The sequence below is a fragment of the Ambystoma mexicanum genome, chromosome 9 (assembly GCF_040938575.1).
Source record: "Ambystoma mexicanum isolate Mex_15411 chromosome 9, UKY_AmexF1_1, whole genome shotgun sequence".
Taxonomy (NCBI): Eukaryota; Metazoa; Chordata; class Amphibia; order Caudata; family Ambystomatidae; genus Ambystoma; species Ambystoma mexicanum.
Window position 1 is genome coordinate 1,277,174,314 of NC_090931.1, and position 17,574 is coordinate 1,277,191,887.

At 50.8% G+C, this 17,574-nt stretch overlaps 1 protein-coding gene across 1 annotated transcript in view; it reads left to right on the plus strand.

Annotated features, from left to right (window-relative positions):
• The first annotated feature begins 8,687 nt into the window (after positions 1–8,687).
• The window catches only part of DBI (diazepam binding inhibitor, acyl-CoA binding protein), a 37,194-nt gene continuing 28,307 nt past the window's right edge, over positions 8,688–17,574 (plus strand). The window contains exon 1 of the mRNA XM_069616608.1: positions 8,688–8,810. Within this exon, the coding sequence (XP_069472709.1) occupies positions 8,802–8,810 (9 nt within the window). The 5' untranslated portion in view covers positions 8,688–8,801. The remainder of the gene's footprint in view (positions 8,811–17,574) is intronic.

Genomic DNA, 17,574 nt, shown 5'->3' on the forward strand with positions numbered 1-17,574 from the left:
GGCCGTGGGGCTGACACATGCGAGGGCTGTAATGTGTGAGACATGGATGGTGCTTGTGTGTGTGGGCTTGCATGGCAAATGCAGTTGTGCGTGCACACATGTTTGGATGAATGTGTATGTAAGTAGACATGTCCGTGATGTCAGGCATGTATGTTGTTTTCGGCTGCATGTATGAGCACTGTGTACATGTGCATGTGTGTGTATTTGTCAAAGGTGCAACAGTGATGCTACATGGATGCATGTGACAGCGGTATGTGGAAGCCTGATTGGCAGATGTGACATGGATGCCCGTCTGAACAGTGCGACACTTGGCAGAGGTGTAGACATGCATGCAAGTGTGGTGGTGTGTGTACATGTGTGGTGCACTTCCTGTGTTGCATGTGATGTATGGCTCCCCTTTGGCTGCTGATGCTGTTGTATGTGTAGGGATGGTGGTGGCAGTTGCGATATGGCTGTGGTATGGCTCATGTGTGCCAGTTGCAATGACATGTGTGTTGGGGATTGTGATGACATGTCTGAGGTTTGCCAATGCCACTCATGTGCAACTGTCATGCGTGTATGTGTCCATTGTACAGTGCCCTGATGCCTGTGTTTTGTTTCTCCCTGTCTGCAGCGTCAACTGATGAAGAGGGCGGAGAAGGTGCTGTGGAGCACAGCGGCGGGGATCCGACCGCCAGCCGGAGACGCAAGGCCCGGCTCCCCTCCCGTGTTGTCATCTCGTCGGGGAGTGAGGAGTCCGGTGCCGCGTCCCAGGCCGCAGCTGCCGGGGGGAGGTCCAAGAGGCGGAGGTTGCAGTTGGACTCCTCGGCAGCAGAAGGGGCAGCTGGGACCCCACAGGGCCCAACAGGGGAAGATGGCACGGAGTCATCCAGGTTGGTGGGGGGTCTGGTGGAGGAGGAGGCCGTGCAAGCACCAGAGACGGGGTCTGGAGGTGGGGATCCCACTGGTGCTAGTGGTGCAGTCCAGGACCAGGGACAGGAGGCAGCACAGGCGGCCGCGGAGGTGCCTGTGTGCAATCCTGTCCCCGATCCTGTCCCTGCATCATCTTGCACCAGCAGGGATGCCTACGTCCAGACCCGTTTTCAGGCAGGGGATGAGCTGACGTCAACTGGCCTTCCTCTGCCTGCGGACGTGGCTATCCAGGTCCGGGTTGAGCCTGTCCTGGCTGGTGTGGCGTTGCGTCAACGGGCCATGCGAGGTCACCTGCAGTCTTTTCATGGAGAGACTGCACGTCATCTCGAATGGCTCGTTGACCACGTCAGCCTGCTGGGACAGGTCACCCAGACCGGATTCCTCCGTCTGATGGGGCTTGTTCCGACCCCCTCCTCAACTGGACCCCCTACGCGCCAGTCGTCCTCTGTGCCATCTTCCCACCCATCAGTCACCTGGGTGCCCTGTGGAGCTGCCTCTGACAGTGCGGCTAGGCTGGTGGAGGAGGCATCCCTGCCACAGTCGGGAGTCGGACGTCCAGCAGGGGTGGCCACATCAACAACTGCACCCCAGCCGGCGGAGGATGTGCAGGCAGCAGGAGGCAGTGCACGGGCAGAGGCAGAGCAGCAGCAAGATGGTGGGAGCCATGAAGGCTCGGGGCCTTCGACATCGGAGGGGCAGGCATCGGCCGGAGGGCAGGAGGACCCAGGACAGAGAGTGTCTTCCGTGTGGCAGCGGTTGGGCCACGCCATAGGTGCGGAGCGGCGGCGGGCGGAAGAGGCGCGGCTCACAATGGTCAGGGCGGAGAACTCCATGCGGAGGGCCCTGAGGCGGGCCGAGTGCCTCGAGGCAATCCGCAGGGGGTTGGAGGAGGACACGGCGTCGTCCCTGCGGACCCTCGGGCCATGGAACTGGACCGCCTCCGGGACATCGAACAGGAGTTCGATGATGCCCTGGCCCGGAACACCACAGAGTGAGCCGCTGGACTTGCCCGCCGCCTTTGTATATAGTTCTTTAGTTTTAGGTTTCCTTTGTTTTTTCTTATGATTTGGAGTCGACGGACACTGCTCCACTTTTTGTATATAGTTGATATTTAGGTAGGTTTTTTAGGAGGTTTCCTTAGTTCTGTTGTGATGATGGACCCTTGTTATTTTTGTACATAGTTCTTTGTTGCACGGAGAGTTTTGACATTTCACTTTGGACAAAATTTCTTGGATTAGATTTTCTAGTTTTGTGTTTTTATGCGGACATGCAGCTTCTTTTTTCACATTTACATTGTAGTTAGTTTTCTTTCTTTAGCATTCGTATTTTTTTCTAATACATTTTTTTTTACATTGTTCACTGTGTGGTTTCATCTCATTGGTTTCATGCATGTCATGTTGTGTGTTTTCCCATTCAATTGGAAAATATGTGTGTGACGGACATGGGTTCATTTGCTTCATGAACATTGGGGGTGTAACATGTGATTTCCATTTCCATGTGGGTGAATGGGTTACTTGGTAGGGCTTTTTGGCTGTGGAGGCTGACCATTACGCACATTGTGAGGACCTGGTGGGGGCTGCACATGGTGGCAGGGGGGTGGGGGTGGTGGGAGACATGAGTGGGGGCCTGGTGGAGGGTGCCCCTGCACTGCTGGGGGGTGGGGGTGGTGGGAGACATGAGTGGGGGCCTGGTGGAGGCTGCCCCTGCACTGCTGGGGGGTGGGGGTGCAGGGGGACATGAGTGGGGGCCTGGTGGAGGGTGCCCCTGGTGGCGGGGGGTGGGGGTGATAGGGGACATGAGTGGGGGCCTGGTGGAGGCTGCCCCTGCACTGCTGGGGGGTGGGGGTGGGGGTGGTGGGAGACATGAGTGGGGGCCTGGTGGAGGGTGACCCTGGTGGCTGGGGGGTGGGGGTGGTGGGTGACATGAGTGGGGGCCTGGTGGAGGGTGACCCTGGTGGCTGGGGGGTGGGGGTGGTGGGAGACATGAGTGGGGGCCTGGTGGAGGGTGCCCCTGGTGGCGGGGGGGTGGGGGTGATAGGGGACATGAGTGGGGGCCTGGTGGAGGCTGCCCCTGCACTGCTGGGGGGTGGGGGTGGTGGGAGACATGAGTGGGGGCCTGGTGGAGGCTGCCCCTGCACTGCTGGGGGGTGGGGGTGGTGGGAGACATGAGTGGGGGCTTGGTGGAGGGTGACCCTGGTGGCTGGGGGTGGTGGGTGACATGAGTGGGGGCCTGGTGGAGGGTGACCCTGGTGGCTGGGGGGTGGGAGACATGAGTGGGGGCCTGGTGGAGGGTGCCCCTGGTGGCGGGGGGGTGGGGGTGATAGGGGACATGAGTGGGGGCCTGGTGGAGGCTGCCCCTGCACTGCTGGGGGGTGGGGGTGGTGGGAGACATGAGTGGGGGCCTGGTGGAGGCTGCCCCTGCACTGCTGGGGGGTGGGGGTGGTGAGAGACATGAGTGGGGGCCTGGTGGAGGCTGCCCCTGCACTGCTGGGGGGTGGGGGTGGTGGGAGACATGAGTGGGGGCCTGGTGGAGGGTGACCCTGGTGGCTGGGGGGTGGGGGTGGCGGGTGACATGAGTGGGGGCCTGGTGGAGGGTGTCCCTGGTGGCTGGGGGGTGGGGGTGGTGGGAGACATGAGTGGGGGCCTGGTGGAGGCTGCCCTTGCACTGCTGGGGGTGCAGGGGGACATGAGTGGGGGCCTGGTGGAGGGTGCCCCTGGTGGCGGGGGGGTGGGGGTGATAGGGGACATGAGTGGGGGCCTGGTGGAGGCTGCCCCTGCACTGCTGGGGGCTGGGGGTGGTGGGAGACATGAGTGGGGGCCTGGTGGAGGGTGACCCTGGTGGCTGGGGGGTGGGGGTGGTGGGTGACATGAGTGGGGGCCTGGTGGAGGGTGACCCTGGTGGCTGGGGGGTGGGAGACATGAGTGGGGGCCTGGTGGAGGGTGCCCCTGGTGGCGGGGGGGTGGGGGTGATAGGGGACATGAGTGGGGGCCTGGTGGAGGCTGCCCCTGCACTGCTGGGGGGTGGGGGTGGTGGGAGACATGAGTGGGGGCCTGGTGGAGGCTGCCCCTGCACTGCTGGGGGGTGGGGGTGGTGGGAGACATGAGTGGGGGCCTGGTGGAGGGTGACCCTGGTGGCTGGGGGTGGTGGGTGACATGAGTGGGGGCCTGGTGGAGGGTGACCCTGGTGGCTGGGGGGTGGGGGGAGACATGAGTGGGGGCCTGGTGGAGGGTGCCCCTGGTGGCGGGGGTGATAGGGGACATGAGTGGGGGCCTGGTGGAGGCTGCCCCTGCACTGCTGGGGGGTGGGGGTGGTGGGAGACATGGTTGGGGGCCTGGTGGAGGCTGCCCCTGCACTGCTGGGGGGTGGGGGTGGTGGGAGACATGAGTGGGGGCCTGGTGGAGGGTGACCCTGGTGGCTGGGGGTGGTGGGTGACATGAGTGGGGGCCTGGTGGAGGGTGACCCTGGTGGCTGGGGGTGGTGGGAGACATGAGTGGGGGCCTGGTGGAGGGTGCCCCTGGTGGCGGGGGGGTGGGGGTGATAGGGGACATGAGTGGGGGCCTGGTGGAGGCTGCCCCTGCACTGCTGGGGGGTGGGGGTGGTGGGAGACATGAGTGGGGGCCTGGTGGAGGGTGACCCTGGTGGCTGGGGGTGGTGGGTGACATGAGTGGGGGCCTGGTGGAGGGTGACCCTGGTGGCTGGGGGGTGGGGGTGGTGGGAGACATTAGTGGGGGCCTGGTGGAGGCTGCCCCTGCATTGCTGGGGGGTGGGGGTGGTGGGAGACATGAGTGGGGGCCTGGTGGAGGCTGCCCCTGCACTGCTGGGGGGTGGGGGTGGTGGGAGACATGAGTGGGGGCCTGGTGGAGGCTGCCCCTGCACTGCTGGGGGGTGGGGGTGGTGGGAGACATGAGTGGGGGCCTGGTGGAGGGTGCCCCTGGTGGCGGGGGGGTGGGGGTGATAGGGGACATGAGTGGGGGCCTGGTGGAGGCTGCCCCTGCACTGCTGGGGGGTGGGGGTGGTGGGAGACATGAGTGGGGGCCTGGTGGAGGGTGACCCTGGTGGCTGGGGGTGGTGGGTGACATGAGTGGGGGCCTGGTGGAGGGTGACCCTGCACTGCTGGGGGGTGGTGGGAGACATGAGTGGGGGCCTGGTGGAGGGTGCCCCTGGTGGCGGGGGTGATAGGGGACATGAGTGGGGGCCTGGTGGAGGCTGCCCCTGCACTGCTGGGGGGTGGGGGTGGTGGGAGACATGAGTGGGGGCCTGGTGGAGGGTGTCCCTGGTGGCTGGGGGGTGACATGAGTGGGGGCCTGGTGGAGGCTGCCCCTGCACTGCTGGGGGGTGGGGGTGCAGGGGGACATGAGCAGGTGTGCAGGGTAGTCCCGTTTTGTGGGCTGCCTGCAGGGGCTGTGGAGGGTGTACAGGGAACACCTGTGAGGACCCACCCAGCCTAATTGCGTGTGATAATTCCCGCACACCCCTGTAATACACGTACCTGGCCAAATCGCATGTGAGAATTCCCGCGCACCCCTGTAATACACGTACCCTGGCCAATCGCGTGTAGAACTTCCCACGCACCCCTGTAATACACGTACCAAGCCAAATCGCGTGTGATAATTCCCACGCACCCCTGTAATACACGTACCTGGCCAAATCGCATGTGAGAATTCCCGCGCACCCCTGTAATACACGTACCCAGCCGAATCGCGTGTAGAACTTCCCGTGTACCCCTGTAATACACCTACCCAGCCAAATCGCGTGTGATAATTCCCGCGCACCCCTGGAATACACGTACCTAGCCAAATCGCGTGTGATAATTCCCGCGCACCCCTGGAATACACGTACCCAGCCAAATCGCGTGTGATAATTCCCGCGCACCCCTGTAATATACGTACCCAGCCAAATCGCGTGTGATAATTCCTGCGTACCCCTGTGATACACGTGCCCTGGCTAATCGCGTGTAAAACTTCACGCGTACCCCTGATATGCACGTTACCCGCTTTGCGTTCCTTGTTTGGCAGCCCTGTGGACTGGTCCAGGGTTAGCGCTGCCCTTTGCGATGATTTAGCGATTTTGATGGCTTTTCCTTGCGCGAGGGCGTTCTTGGGGGCATTACTGGCGCTGCTGCAGGGTCGCTGCGATACTCTGCGCCACGGCTGGTTTGGGAGCCTGAAATCCATGAATACGCTGTGCGCGGAAATCGGTTTTAGCGCACGTGCCTGGCGCAGTCAATCGCACGCGGACACTCTGCGCCAGCCGCTTGCGACACTTTTCTGCTAAATTCTATGAATTACCCTGACAGAGTCTGAGGGAGGCACCGAGTAATGCTGGAGCAATGCAGCCGCGTAAGCCAAAGCGGCAGAAGCGTCACAGCACTTACTGCTACCGCTGACCAATACAGAGATGCTCTCCAACTCTGTACAGGAGTTCTGTCCATATGAGCTCCTGCTCCGTTGCTCAAAATAGGCAGTAACGAGACGTGGCGGATGCAGAAAACCAGGGCAAAAACACCCCCAGCTAACTGGCAACTGCAACACTTGCCGAAACAGGCCCGGTGGCTAAAGGAAAAGACCTAGCAATGCACAAATAAATACTAGCGTTAAGCCGCACTAATCACAGTACACACGGTCCGCCGCTTACGACAGCTCTGGCACATTCTCTTGCATGTGTTATTTTTTAGATGATGTACTCAAGCGCCACCAAATAGCAAAAACGAATGTACGAGGGGCATGGAGTGTTCCCTGTTCAATGGAGGGAGGGAAGAGATTGGCAAATGGCCCCTTAAACAGTAAAGCGGGAACAAAGAGTGAGGAAAAAGCCGAGTGGTGGCACTTAAACTGCTGTGTGGTAAGCAAAAAAAAAAAAGCAGAAAAGGGTACTTTTTTTGAAGTGCAAAATGCAAAACACAGGGCAGGGCCCCTGTGAAATTTTAATGAAGGTTGTTGTTTTTGTATACTGCAGGTTCACACCCATCAAGGGCTTTGACATAACATGATGGTAAAATCATAGCAGGGTTTCACCAGCTCCAGGTCTGTGTCTTTCAAGTCTGTTCTTTCATTATTAGGCTGGGACAGACAGAAGTATGAAACAGAGTGCTAATGCCCCCCCCCTCTAAATTCACAGCTCACTGGGAAGGGCGATTTGCATTCCACACCCCTCACCCTGTCTATGCTCCACAGTAAATACCTCCATCACATGAACCTTTATTTAATCTATTTTGTACCAATAGTAACTAGTCATTGACGTGTCTATTTTGATAACATGCAAACAGTGGGGCTCATTACGAGTTTAGTGGTATCTCTGTGGTAATACCACTGAGATACAAGGGTCCGACTTGGTCCGACAGTATTACCATTGGCAGTTTACATCTGGCGGTAATACCGGCATTTACAAATGGCGGTGTAACTCCCCGATTTTATTGAGTCCACGGGACTCCATTGGGGAATTTTGGTGGTATTAGAGGAGTAAAAGTGGAGGATTTACCTCTAGTGTCATGCTGGAGGTGAATCCTCCACTTAACCTCTAAAAAGCAGTGGAATTACCACCTTGTAATTCCTCTGGCGGTAATAATAGCAAACTATTTTGTAGTAAAAGTTTGGCAGTGCAGGAAAAACGTAGGTGCCGAAATGGATGCCACTTTTTTTTCTGCTCCACCAAACTCATAACGAGGCCCATGTCTTAATAACGTGTGCTTTAACATTTTATTCACAAGATGCTTGTGTGCAACAGTGACTTCTGTTTTAAACTACAGATGCCTATTTGGTTCTTGGACGCTAATACATTTCCAACCTGTGTAATTGTTTTACTGCCTCCCTGATTTTGGGTATAACGGGTCTTTCAAATGAATGTTGAAATAAGGGGCCGTTTTAGAAAAAAATGCCGACAAACACGGAGGAACTTAAAAATACGTTAAGTAAAAAGACACGCAGGAAAAACGTTACCAACGCCTTTCTCGTGGTTGCTTAAATGGCGTCCAGGTAAATATCAGAGTATAGGTACTGTTTACCCTTCTTCAAAGTAAACAGTAGAAATGCTTAAATACTTACCCCAAGTTCGCACTATGTATCAATGTTCCTTGCGAATTGACTAGAAAATGAAATATCGACACTTACAGCTCTGCAAAAGAATCATTTGACCTTAGGGGGAAAAAACGCCGCATGACTAGGTGCTGACAGTGACAAATCACAGCAAAGCAAACATGCCCCCCCCCCCCGTAAAATGGCAATTAAAAAAAAGATAGCTCGCCCAAATGACCCTCCCACTCATCCTCCAGTAGGCACAAGCTAACTTCTATCCTCACCCGCGCCGCGCACCAACCACTGAACTCGCTGAGCGGTCAGGTGATCTAATCATCCGCGCAGAAAGTAAAAATAGAAAAAGGACGTCTGTGTTTCGCTATGGGTTTGGTGACAGCCTCAGTAAAAATGATGACCATCTTGGATAGGAAAGATATGCAAACATGGGAACATTCATTAAAGTTTATTTAACCGTAGTCCCATTTAAATAGTGTATTATTTGCTCACGTTGAATAAAATATTTTTTAAATATACTAACCTATTGAAATATGTTAAGAATATTTTTATTAGAAGTCCAACTCACCTTCAAATATGTTATGTAAGTGTTTCAATGTGTTTAAGTCTTCAAGAAAATATGCCATTCTCGACTTTATCTTATTCTGTGTTGCAGTCAACTTGATATCGCCAGTCGTAACATGGCTTTTGTTTCTAATCAATTTGTCAGCAGGCCATGGACGTCCCCTTTCTATTTCTTTTTGGGCGTGGTCTCGCTGGGTGTGTGCCTTTTCTCTACGCCCATGCGCTCGTCTCCTTCTTTCTTTAGCAGCAGAACAGAGAAGTGACTTTGATTTTCTCGGACTTGTCATCGGAATTCTCACCATGTCTCAGGTAATCCAGTGAGCAAGGAGACATCGCTATAGAGAGTTGCAGAGGTTTGGGGGAGTATTTCAGTTTCCTTTGATGAGTCTCCATAAAAATAAAAAAGATTCCCATTTATAATGAAGGTGCCCACCTTCTATCCCAGGCAGTGGGGGGAGACATTGCATTCTCTGCATCTGTCAAGCAAATGGTAGTGCTCGAGCACTGCATGGGGTTTCCAGTAGATGCCCCCAAGCCCTTTGTTAAGCAGGCAGGCATACCTAAGTGTGTTTTCCACCCAGGACCTTTGCCTAGCTTTGTAGTGTGGTGACTTGAGAGAGAGAGCAACCGCACGCCACCGGAAAAGTGACCTCGAATCTGCCAAAGAAAGATGTATATGCAGGGAATTTAGGGTTGCGCCCATTCTGAGCGCCATACAAAATAATTGTCGTTCCTTCACGGAATGACACTTTTATTATTTTATGTAGAGCTCAGTTATGGGTCCGGGAGTGTCTTATGTAATCTTTAGAAATGTACCTGGCGGGTAGTATGGGCTGCACCAGTTGCTTAAAGGAGGTGGCAGAACAATGCATGGCAGCATACCTTGCCCCATGTATAACAGGTTCTCTATTATTCTGGACTGGCGCACGTTTCGAAGTGGCTTGCAGGGGTGTTCAAGTGCAGGCTCGAGGCAAATAAAGGGGTGCCGCCAGCTCGTACAATGTAAAATCAGCTTGCATTCTGGGAGCTGGCGACGCCTTTATTTGGCCATCACCTCTGTCACTCACTAATAGAAAATGATTGACCCTCTAGTCTGCATCATGTAAAGTGTCAGTCAATGACTTCTTACTAGTGAGTGACGGGCGTAGCTCCTCACCCTGCGCCAGGCGAACAGGTGCGGGAGCATGGAGGGCTGGCCCGGGAAAGCTAGTGCTTTTCCGGGCACTCCCTCCCACCTAAACTCATGTCATCACCATCCGAGCTGCCAGGGGGAAGGGGACCGGAAAAATCTAGCACAGGGCGCTGGTAAACGTGGGGCATGATGCACTGGTGGCTTGCCATTCGTTTACTAAGCATTTTTTTCACACAAGGAAGTTCGTTTTAATTACAGTTTGATTAGTATAGCCTACGACTCGTCTGTAGTATAATATTTTGTATGTTTGCGGATCAGTTCGTGCATGGTTTGGTGGAAACCCTAGTTGAACATCCCCAAACGTGATCCAGTTGCGGGTATGTAACGTTTTGACAAAATGGTCTGTTATATTTTGATTTAACCAGTAGAGTTTTCCATCTATACATATATAATAAACATCTGAGAAATACCGTAGGTTTTTTTTTTGTTTTTGTTTTTTGGAACTACCAATAAATTGCAGCCAAATATTTGTCAAAGAGACAGCATTGTGTGCTTTAAGTTATTACGTGTGTAGCGATTTTTTTTCCCTTCGAGTGCTGACCCTTTCTGGAGTGGTTCCTGTCTGATACAGATTTCCTTTCTTGCACTCAGATTACAAAACCTGCAATGCAGTAAGTACATCACCTGTAATCCAAGAACATCCAAAACATTTTATAGATGGTAAAATAGATTATCCATTTCATCCTCCTTGGAGACTCATCAATGGGGGGTGCTAGGGTGCTGCCTCAAGCACATTTGGGACCCTCTGGGTGCCAACAGTATTCTGGGTGATGTCGCAAAAGAAATCACTTGCATTATGGAACAAGATTTTATTTTCTCCACTTGTTCCAGAATAAAAACAAATCTGCAAATCCAAAGTCAGGGTGGTGTGCCTTACACATCACTGCGCATCAAACTTGTCATAGACCCCTAGGCACTGATTGATGGACAACCTGTGATCTCATTTACTTCCATGGATGCTGGAAAATACAGCACACGGAATAGATCAAACCTCTGCACTCCTCCCTCTTTCTCAGATCAAGGGCAGTTTCAGAATGCTGACCTTCCTATGGCCTGATTCCCCAACAGGAAAGGTGAGGGGGTTAAAGGACTAACCACCCCTGATCTGCTGCATGAATGTTTTGCTGGAGGAGGCTTGTGCAGGAGCCAGGAGGGAGAATATGTAATTGCGTGAAATACAGAAGTGTTTAAGTATGTATTTGTATGGTTGTGTAAGTAGGCGTCCATGAGCGAGTTTGAGTAACAAAGAAGGATGTATGCGTCCATGTGCCCATTATGTATGTCTTTCTGTGTATTCCTTTTTTACTGGAGGACCGGTCTGCACTCTACTTCTAAAACTGTGCATAGTGGGGCTGGTGAAATGTTTAGTGGGAGGATTGTAAACATTTTCTGTGAATATGTGCGAGCGACCAAGCGCGGGGAGGAAACCTGAAACAATCCAGCTATTTTGAGCTGCGTAGAAAACGCACTAGGAAATTTGGCATGTAAATAGCATGGCATCTCATTGTGTCTATTTTTATAATATTTCCCTGAAGAATCACCCATAAAGGGGAAACCAGTCAGGACAAGATTGCTCTTTGTGCAATCAACATCTTATTGTGTAATTTTATTTTAGAGTAGCGCTAATGTCTAGATTACGCCTCCGATGATGCAGAAAACCCTTTTTAAAATATAGTTCTCCTTTAAAATTTTATCTGTTAAAGAGTGTCTAACCACTTCCAAAATGTTACGCTGCCTACAGAGATGTTTTTCCTTCCATACTTAGCCAAAAAATATGTTGTTTGCTTTATAAAACGGCCCCAAAATAGATGTTGCCATTTTGCATTAAGTGACTCCAAAGTATTTGCTCTTTGGGAAAAGTTATCAGTTGGCAACTGGTTCGCTTTAAATTTCAGGTATATTCTTCCGTTTGGAGATGGGATTAAATTCAAATTAGGCTGCCTATCTAGTTTACATGCTCAATTAACACTTGTTTTGGCCAAGTCAGTTGGATATTTTCATTAATACATATACAGTCGCAGCACTGGTCTTCTAATATTTGTTCATAAATTCCCTTCCTTCCCAAAGGCCTACGGATTTGGTTTCTGAAAATACTGTCTTGAATTTTCATCAACTCTTCATCACTTAAAACATATTTTGCTATGGTATAGTAAACATTTAACAAATACCAAGTATGATGGAGGGGGAGGGAGAATAGAATACTAGTTCCAGCCAGATACCACCTAGCTGGTACTCTTCTCCTTTCCCGCCGCACATCCCAAACATTTTCAATGCACCATAATTTGTACAAGATGGAGAGGTTTGTGAGTTCGAAGAGATTTTAAAGGATCGACCTTCCAAGTAAGAAGTGATTCAGTCAAGGGCAGATTTGCAAAACCCAGGGTACTGGAAGAATGTGTTTAGAAGAGTTTTGAGTAGTGAGCGTTCTAGAGCAATTTACAGGCATGCATGAGTGCAGTCTCTGGAGTGTTTACTAAGGAAGCCACATTGAAGTGGATTTCAAAGGCCATTATCCTAAAGGTACTTATGATCTGCTCAGAGACCACCCGCTCAAGGACGTCTAAGTAATGGTGGAGTAGAGGAACTAGGCAATAGTTTTCTGCGCTGTTTGGGTCAGAAGAGGGTTTCCTCAATGGGGGGGAAAGACGGTTGCCGATTTTGACGGAAGTAGGGAAGAGTCCAGCAGGGAGAGAGAAAGAGAGGTTAAAGAACTTGGATAAGGGCAAGGGATTGAGAATAAATCTTTGACCATCAATGGAGAAAAGGGGTCGATGGCAGTGCAAGATAAGTTGGCACTGAAGGATGGGTCCTAATTCAGTAAAACAGATAGGGGAGCTGTAGTCAAGAGTTGAAGGGGTGGTGATAAGCATTGGGGATGGAGAGGGCAGGGTTAAAGGTAGCCAGTTCTACTGCATGTTTCACTAATGAACAGATATTTACAAAGCGCATTAAGTGTGTGTGAGGAGGATGATGCCGTGTTTGTCGTTGGCAGGATCTATTATATTGTGGATTAGTACTTGTGGCATGCGGATCAGAACTATGGGCTGATAAGGGTAGTGTTAGTAAATTTGGTTCATTAGCTGTGAGCTTACAGTTGGGTACCTTATCCTCGACCTTGCTAGAAGAATTGGGGAGATCCACTGATTTAGCCCTTAGTCTGGCCCTGCAGTTCCTCTGTATAGCAGAGATTAATTCACGTGACGGCATTTTAGGCAAGTGGTGATGGACTCTAGCGCGATGTACAGGCAGGGCAGGATGAGTAAGACGTCTGAAGCCACTCTCCCTGTAGCGAACCGGCATGGAAGCTCTGGCGTGCCTGTCAACGTCTAAACGGGGCTGGGGAACTGCAGACCTTCTGGGAGTTGGTTTGGCGGTGAGCTTCACGTACAAAGCAGGATCAAATCAATAAAGTAAAGTTGATGCAAGCGTAACAAGTTAACAGCGACAGGTCTGCTCCTAAAAATACATTTTGATAGATATACAAATTAATATATTTTTAAAAGCAGTTCTAAGCTAATAAGAACAAGAAAGTTAATAAAAACAAAGGAAGTTGTTAGTAGTGGTTAATTTAAAATAGCAACAAGGAGATTTCCTCTTGGTCATTGAAGAGGGGAGACGAGGCGTATAATGTGGAGGGACCAAAATGTTAAAGTGAACAATGGCGTGATCGGAGAGAGTGGTCAATTGAGGTGTGTGAAGTAGAAAAAGATACGGGGAAGAGGTCCTCACCCGAGTGGGGTGGCTAATCATGGAGGGAGTGTAGGAGGGAGTTAAGTTCAAGGCAGGTGGCTGCAGAGGGCTTGGGGAGGTTGAAGTCCGACCAGCATGGCATTGGGGATGTCGGTAAGAAGTGGCTCGAGGAGAAGGGCTAGATCGGTAAAGGATTTACGAAGAACAGGTTGATGGAGAGCCAGAACTGAGTAGGAGGGAAAGCTGAATAGTCGCAAATTTAAAAGGGGAAGAGTTTGTCAGACAAGGGGGTAGCAGAGCAGTGTTGAGGGCCTTATTGATGAGGAAGCTCCCCTTCCCAACAGGTTGGGGAGAGGGTAGCTGAGTTTGTGTGGAGATCTACTAGTTTAGCAGTCCGGAAGGGATATCCAGGTTTCTGTAATGGCTAGTCAATGATGTAGAAAGACTGTTGCAAAGGGATTGGGCATTCCAGAGGCCGAGTGATGGGAGATGGGAGTGAGGAGCAAGTGTTGTGCAGTAGGTGAGGGGATAGATGAGGTTGGTTAACAGAGGTGCATGGGAGTGTCTTATTTGAGGCATGTGGGGGCAGGGGAGACTAAGGAAGATGGGGTCGGGTGATGCTGGAGAGAGATGCAGAAGTTACACCTTCAGGCTGATGGATGTGTGAGAGAAGGGACGAAAAGTGAGTAGGGGGAATGGAGCAAAGTCCAGATGCATGAAGAAGGGTAGAAGAAATTGGAAAGTTAAGACCAGAAAGGCTGCGTACCAAGAGAAATCTGGTAGGTGGGTGAGCGGAAAGGGAACGGGTGGTTGATTTGCTGAGAGAAAACTGGTGCATTTTCTGATTTGAGTTGTAGATGCGCAAAAGACAGTTAGCTGGCCCAAAACAGAAATGTTCCTTTGTCGGTTGGGCTAGCTGGAGCTCCGCAGTGAATGGATATCGAATGGGTGGAAGGATCCCTATGCGTGGAAGCAGATGTCGGCTAACGGGTGAGCTCAGTGAATACACGGCTTGATCAGGGGTTGTTCTGGGCCCTTTCCAGCGTACCGGATGAAACTGGGAGCTGTCATTGTTACTTTTGTCCATTAGCTGCAGATGCCTGGGCTGAAGGCACAGGGGAGACAGAATAATGGAGGCAGCGTCACATGTCCCTTTGGGAGCCAAGCACAGTGCGCCAGATGGCTTCCACACTTTCAGGCAAAGTCCATGACCTCCATGCACAGGGTCAGCTGGCAGAGCAGGATGTGGCCAAGAATGAAAAGAAGTTGTTTTGAAAACGAGCCTCCAGGTACCCAAAGAGTATGTTTCTTTCGAAGCGATATACAGTAGCAACTTTCTGGGACTGTTAAATTTGACGGTCATTTGGGAGGAATATTGTTCAACAGTGACATAGCCCTAAGTGAAACATTAAGCAACTACCAGACTTGACCACCCAGTGAAAACAAAGTGCCCAGTGGTTACAAGTGAAATTTAAGTCCAGACGAGCAATGTGAACATTTAACATAGACTTGACTGATTTTTCCTGCAGGGGGCACGGAATGTGTAGTAGGACAACTGCATAAGAAGGGACTTATTTTCAGACAATGATTGTGATCTGAGGGGTAAATATGATTCCACACAATAGACCTGGGCAAGGTTTTGTATCATTGCCTTCACGCTCTGGGACGTTTTCTTTATTTTGGAAGGTGAGGAAGGGGCACACAATATAAGAACCTTTTATGCCTACTACCCCATATGCTCCACCTAACGAAAGTGAATGACGGCGTGTTATTTTCGTGCTGGTGTGGATGCAAAGGGCAGGGAAGCATATTTGTTGGCACTTGCTAAACGCAGGTGGTGTCTATTGTTCACCCCCCACCCCACCCCGAGCAAGTGTAAATTAAAGGCAGCATTTACACTGTCCACTATGAAGTGGAAAGAATGGCTGTTTTTGGCAGGTTTAACACTTTCTTTTTGTGTGCGCGCACTTCTGGAGCAAATGATGAAATTGGCACAGAGCAGTCCAAAATGCACATAAGTGCATGGGTAGGGAGCCCCCACCCCCTGTATGCAGTCTCATCAAGTCGGGCAAAATAAGCCACCAACTTCGGGGGCACCTTTATACGTTCTTGTTTAGTTTAACTTGTAGTGATGGCCTTCGCTGTTACCGTGATTCTACCACACTAGCATGAAGAGTACTACAGGATGACATTATGCAAAACGTACCAGGTTCATTGAACCGGGATAAGCAGTCTCCCCTTTCTAGTCACTGTCCATAGCACAACATGAATTTGGTATTCCAGGAAAATTGCAAAAAACACTAGAAAGATACACAAATGGACTGATGAACGCCTAGTTGCAAGTATTGCACGTAGCATCCCTGGTTTAACTGCATTCTCTCACGCTAACAATGTGTGGAATACATAGTGTTTATGTACTGGGCAGTAAACACTTTGGTAATCCTGTTACATTTTTCGAGGGGTGTCTCCATGTCGCACGATTTCACACGCATGCATGTTGGGATAATTAAGCGCTGCAAGGTCTAGAACACCTGCTGTTTTTGTGAAGATCATCGCATCTAGACTCTGTTTTTAAACTCTAAACTGCTTGTTAACCGCTGCCATGGAGTGTAATTTCACAATAAGATGAGGATCATGTCTCGTCTTTCTATTAACCTGTGCTGCCGTGAATACGTTTTTAGGGGGATGCACGCCGAGGGCCTCTTAAAGTGATCAGGAGGGGGCACTGCTTGCATGGTGTATTAAGGTCCCATGGCTCATTTGATATGATTGGAAGCCATCCCACCCTGAGTCCGTTTTTTGTTGTTGTTGCTTAATACAATTTGAAACGTCTAACCACGTAAGTGACAAAGCCCAGCCACGCGCCATTTTCTCACTCCGCTTCTGCATTAGTTGTAAATGTTGCAAAGCTCTACAATGTAAATCAGTTGACACTTTTTTGGGTGGATTATGTGTGGGACAGTCTTCTGCAACTTTCAATTTCCCTAGTACAGGCACTTTTTTCATCGTTTGAACAAATGTGTACATTTTATTTTTTATATGGTTTGCAAATAAACTTTTTTTTCACACATTGTACAATAAGAATGAATCACACCATACATCAATATTCAAAATTTTACAAAATACTTTTAGCAATATTCATCACACCCTACAGCTTCACACAATATAACATTAGTACATTTTTAAAAATTACATTTATACAGTGTTAACGTTAAAGGATATCTGTACCGCGAACTATCACCACTGGAGTGAGTGGTGCTCTGGCAGCTCTGAAAAAGGGAAGGGGGGGTGAGTTAGTGGGAATAAGCTGGAAAAGTGCAAGCGAGCAGTGATGTGCTGTTGGCAGCCTCAGCCCGGTGCGTCCGTTGGCTGGGCTTGGGTGTTTTACGGTAGTCGTTGTGCGAGTCTGTGTTGTTGTTGCAGTGTAGTGAAGCTTGTGCGGATTGTTGTGTTGTAGGCTTGTGGTGGTTTGGTTAGAGTTTGAGAGGTGTATGTAGAGGGGTGAAATTGTTAGTGGATCGGTTAATTGGCATTGCTGTCCTTGCAATCATGTCTAGGTGTGATGCTTGCTATCATTCACTATTCCAAATGAGTGTGGCACTTGGTAATCTTCAATATCCTATCTAGATGTGAGGCAGGCTAGTGATCACGATTCCATTTAAGTGTAGCACATGCTAACTTTCACAATCCTATCTGCATGCAACACAGGCCAATCTTCAGTTCTCTATAGGTGTGGCACTAGTTAACATTGGCAAGTAAGTTAGTGTGTAATGCAATGCAACATTTACAGTCCAGCCATGAATAGATTTAGGCTGGTGGTCACAAATGTCTCTAAGTATGCATGGTGTAAGTCTATGGCAGTCTACGTTATGTAAGGTAGAGTGGCGGGGGCTTTCTGGTGTAGAGTAATTGCTCTACACCCCACCCATGCCACACTTATGTTGGTGTCTGTTGACTGCTGGCTTCATTGGCTTCCCCTGCGGACACGTCTTGGAGCCACCAATGTAGTAGCCGCCCTTAGCTGCAGAGGGCTGCCCTGGGAAGGTCAGTTATGACCAGGTGTACGTACCAATCGGGATATGGCCGGGTTGGAGGGCGGGAGGGGCAGTGTGGGACTGGGAAAAGGCCAGACCCGAACAAAGGACTACACCCCACAGCTGCACCCTCTGGATGCAGCCCAGCAGAAAAAAA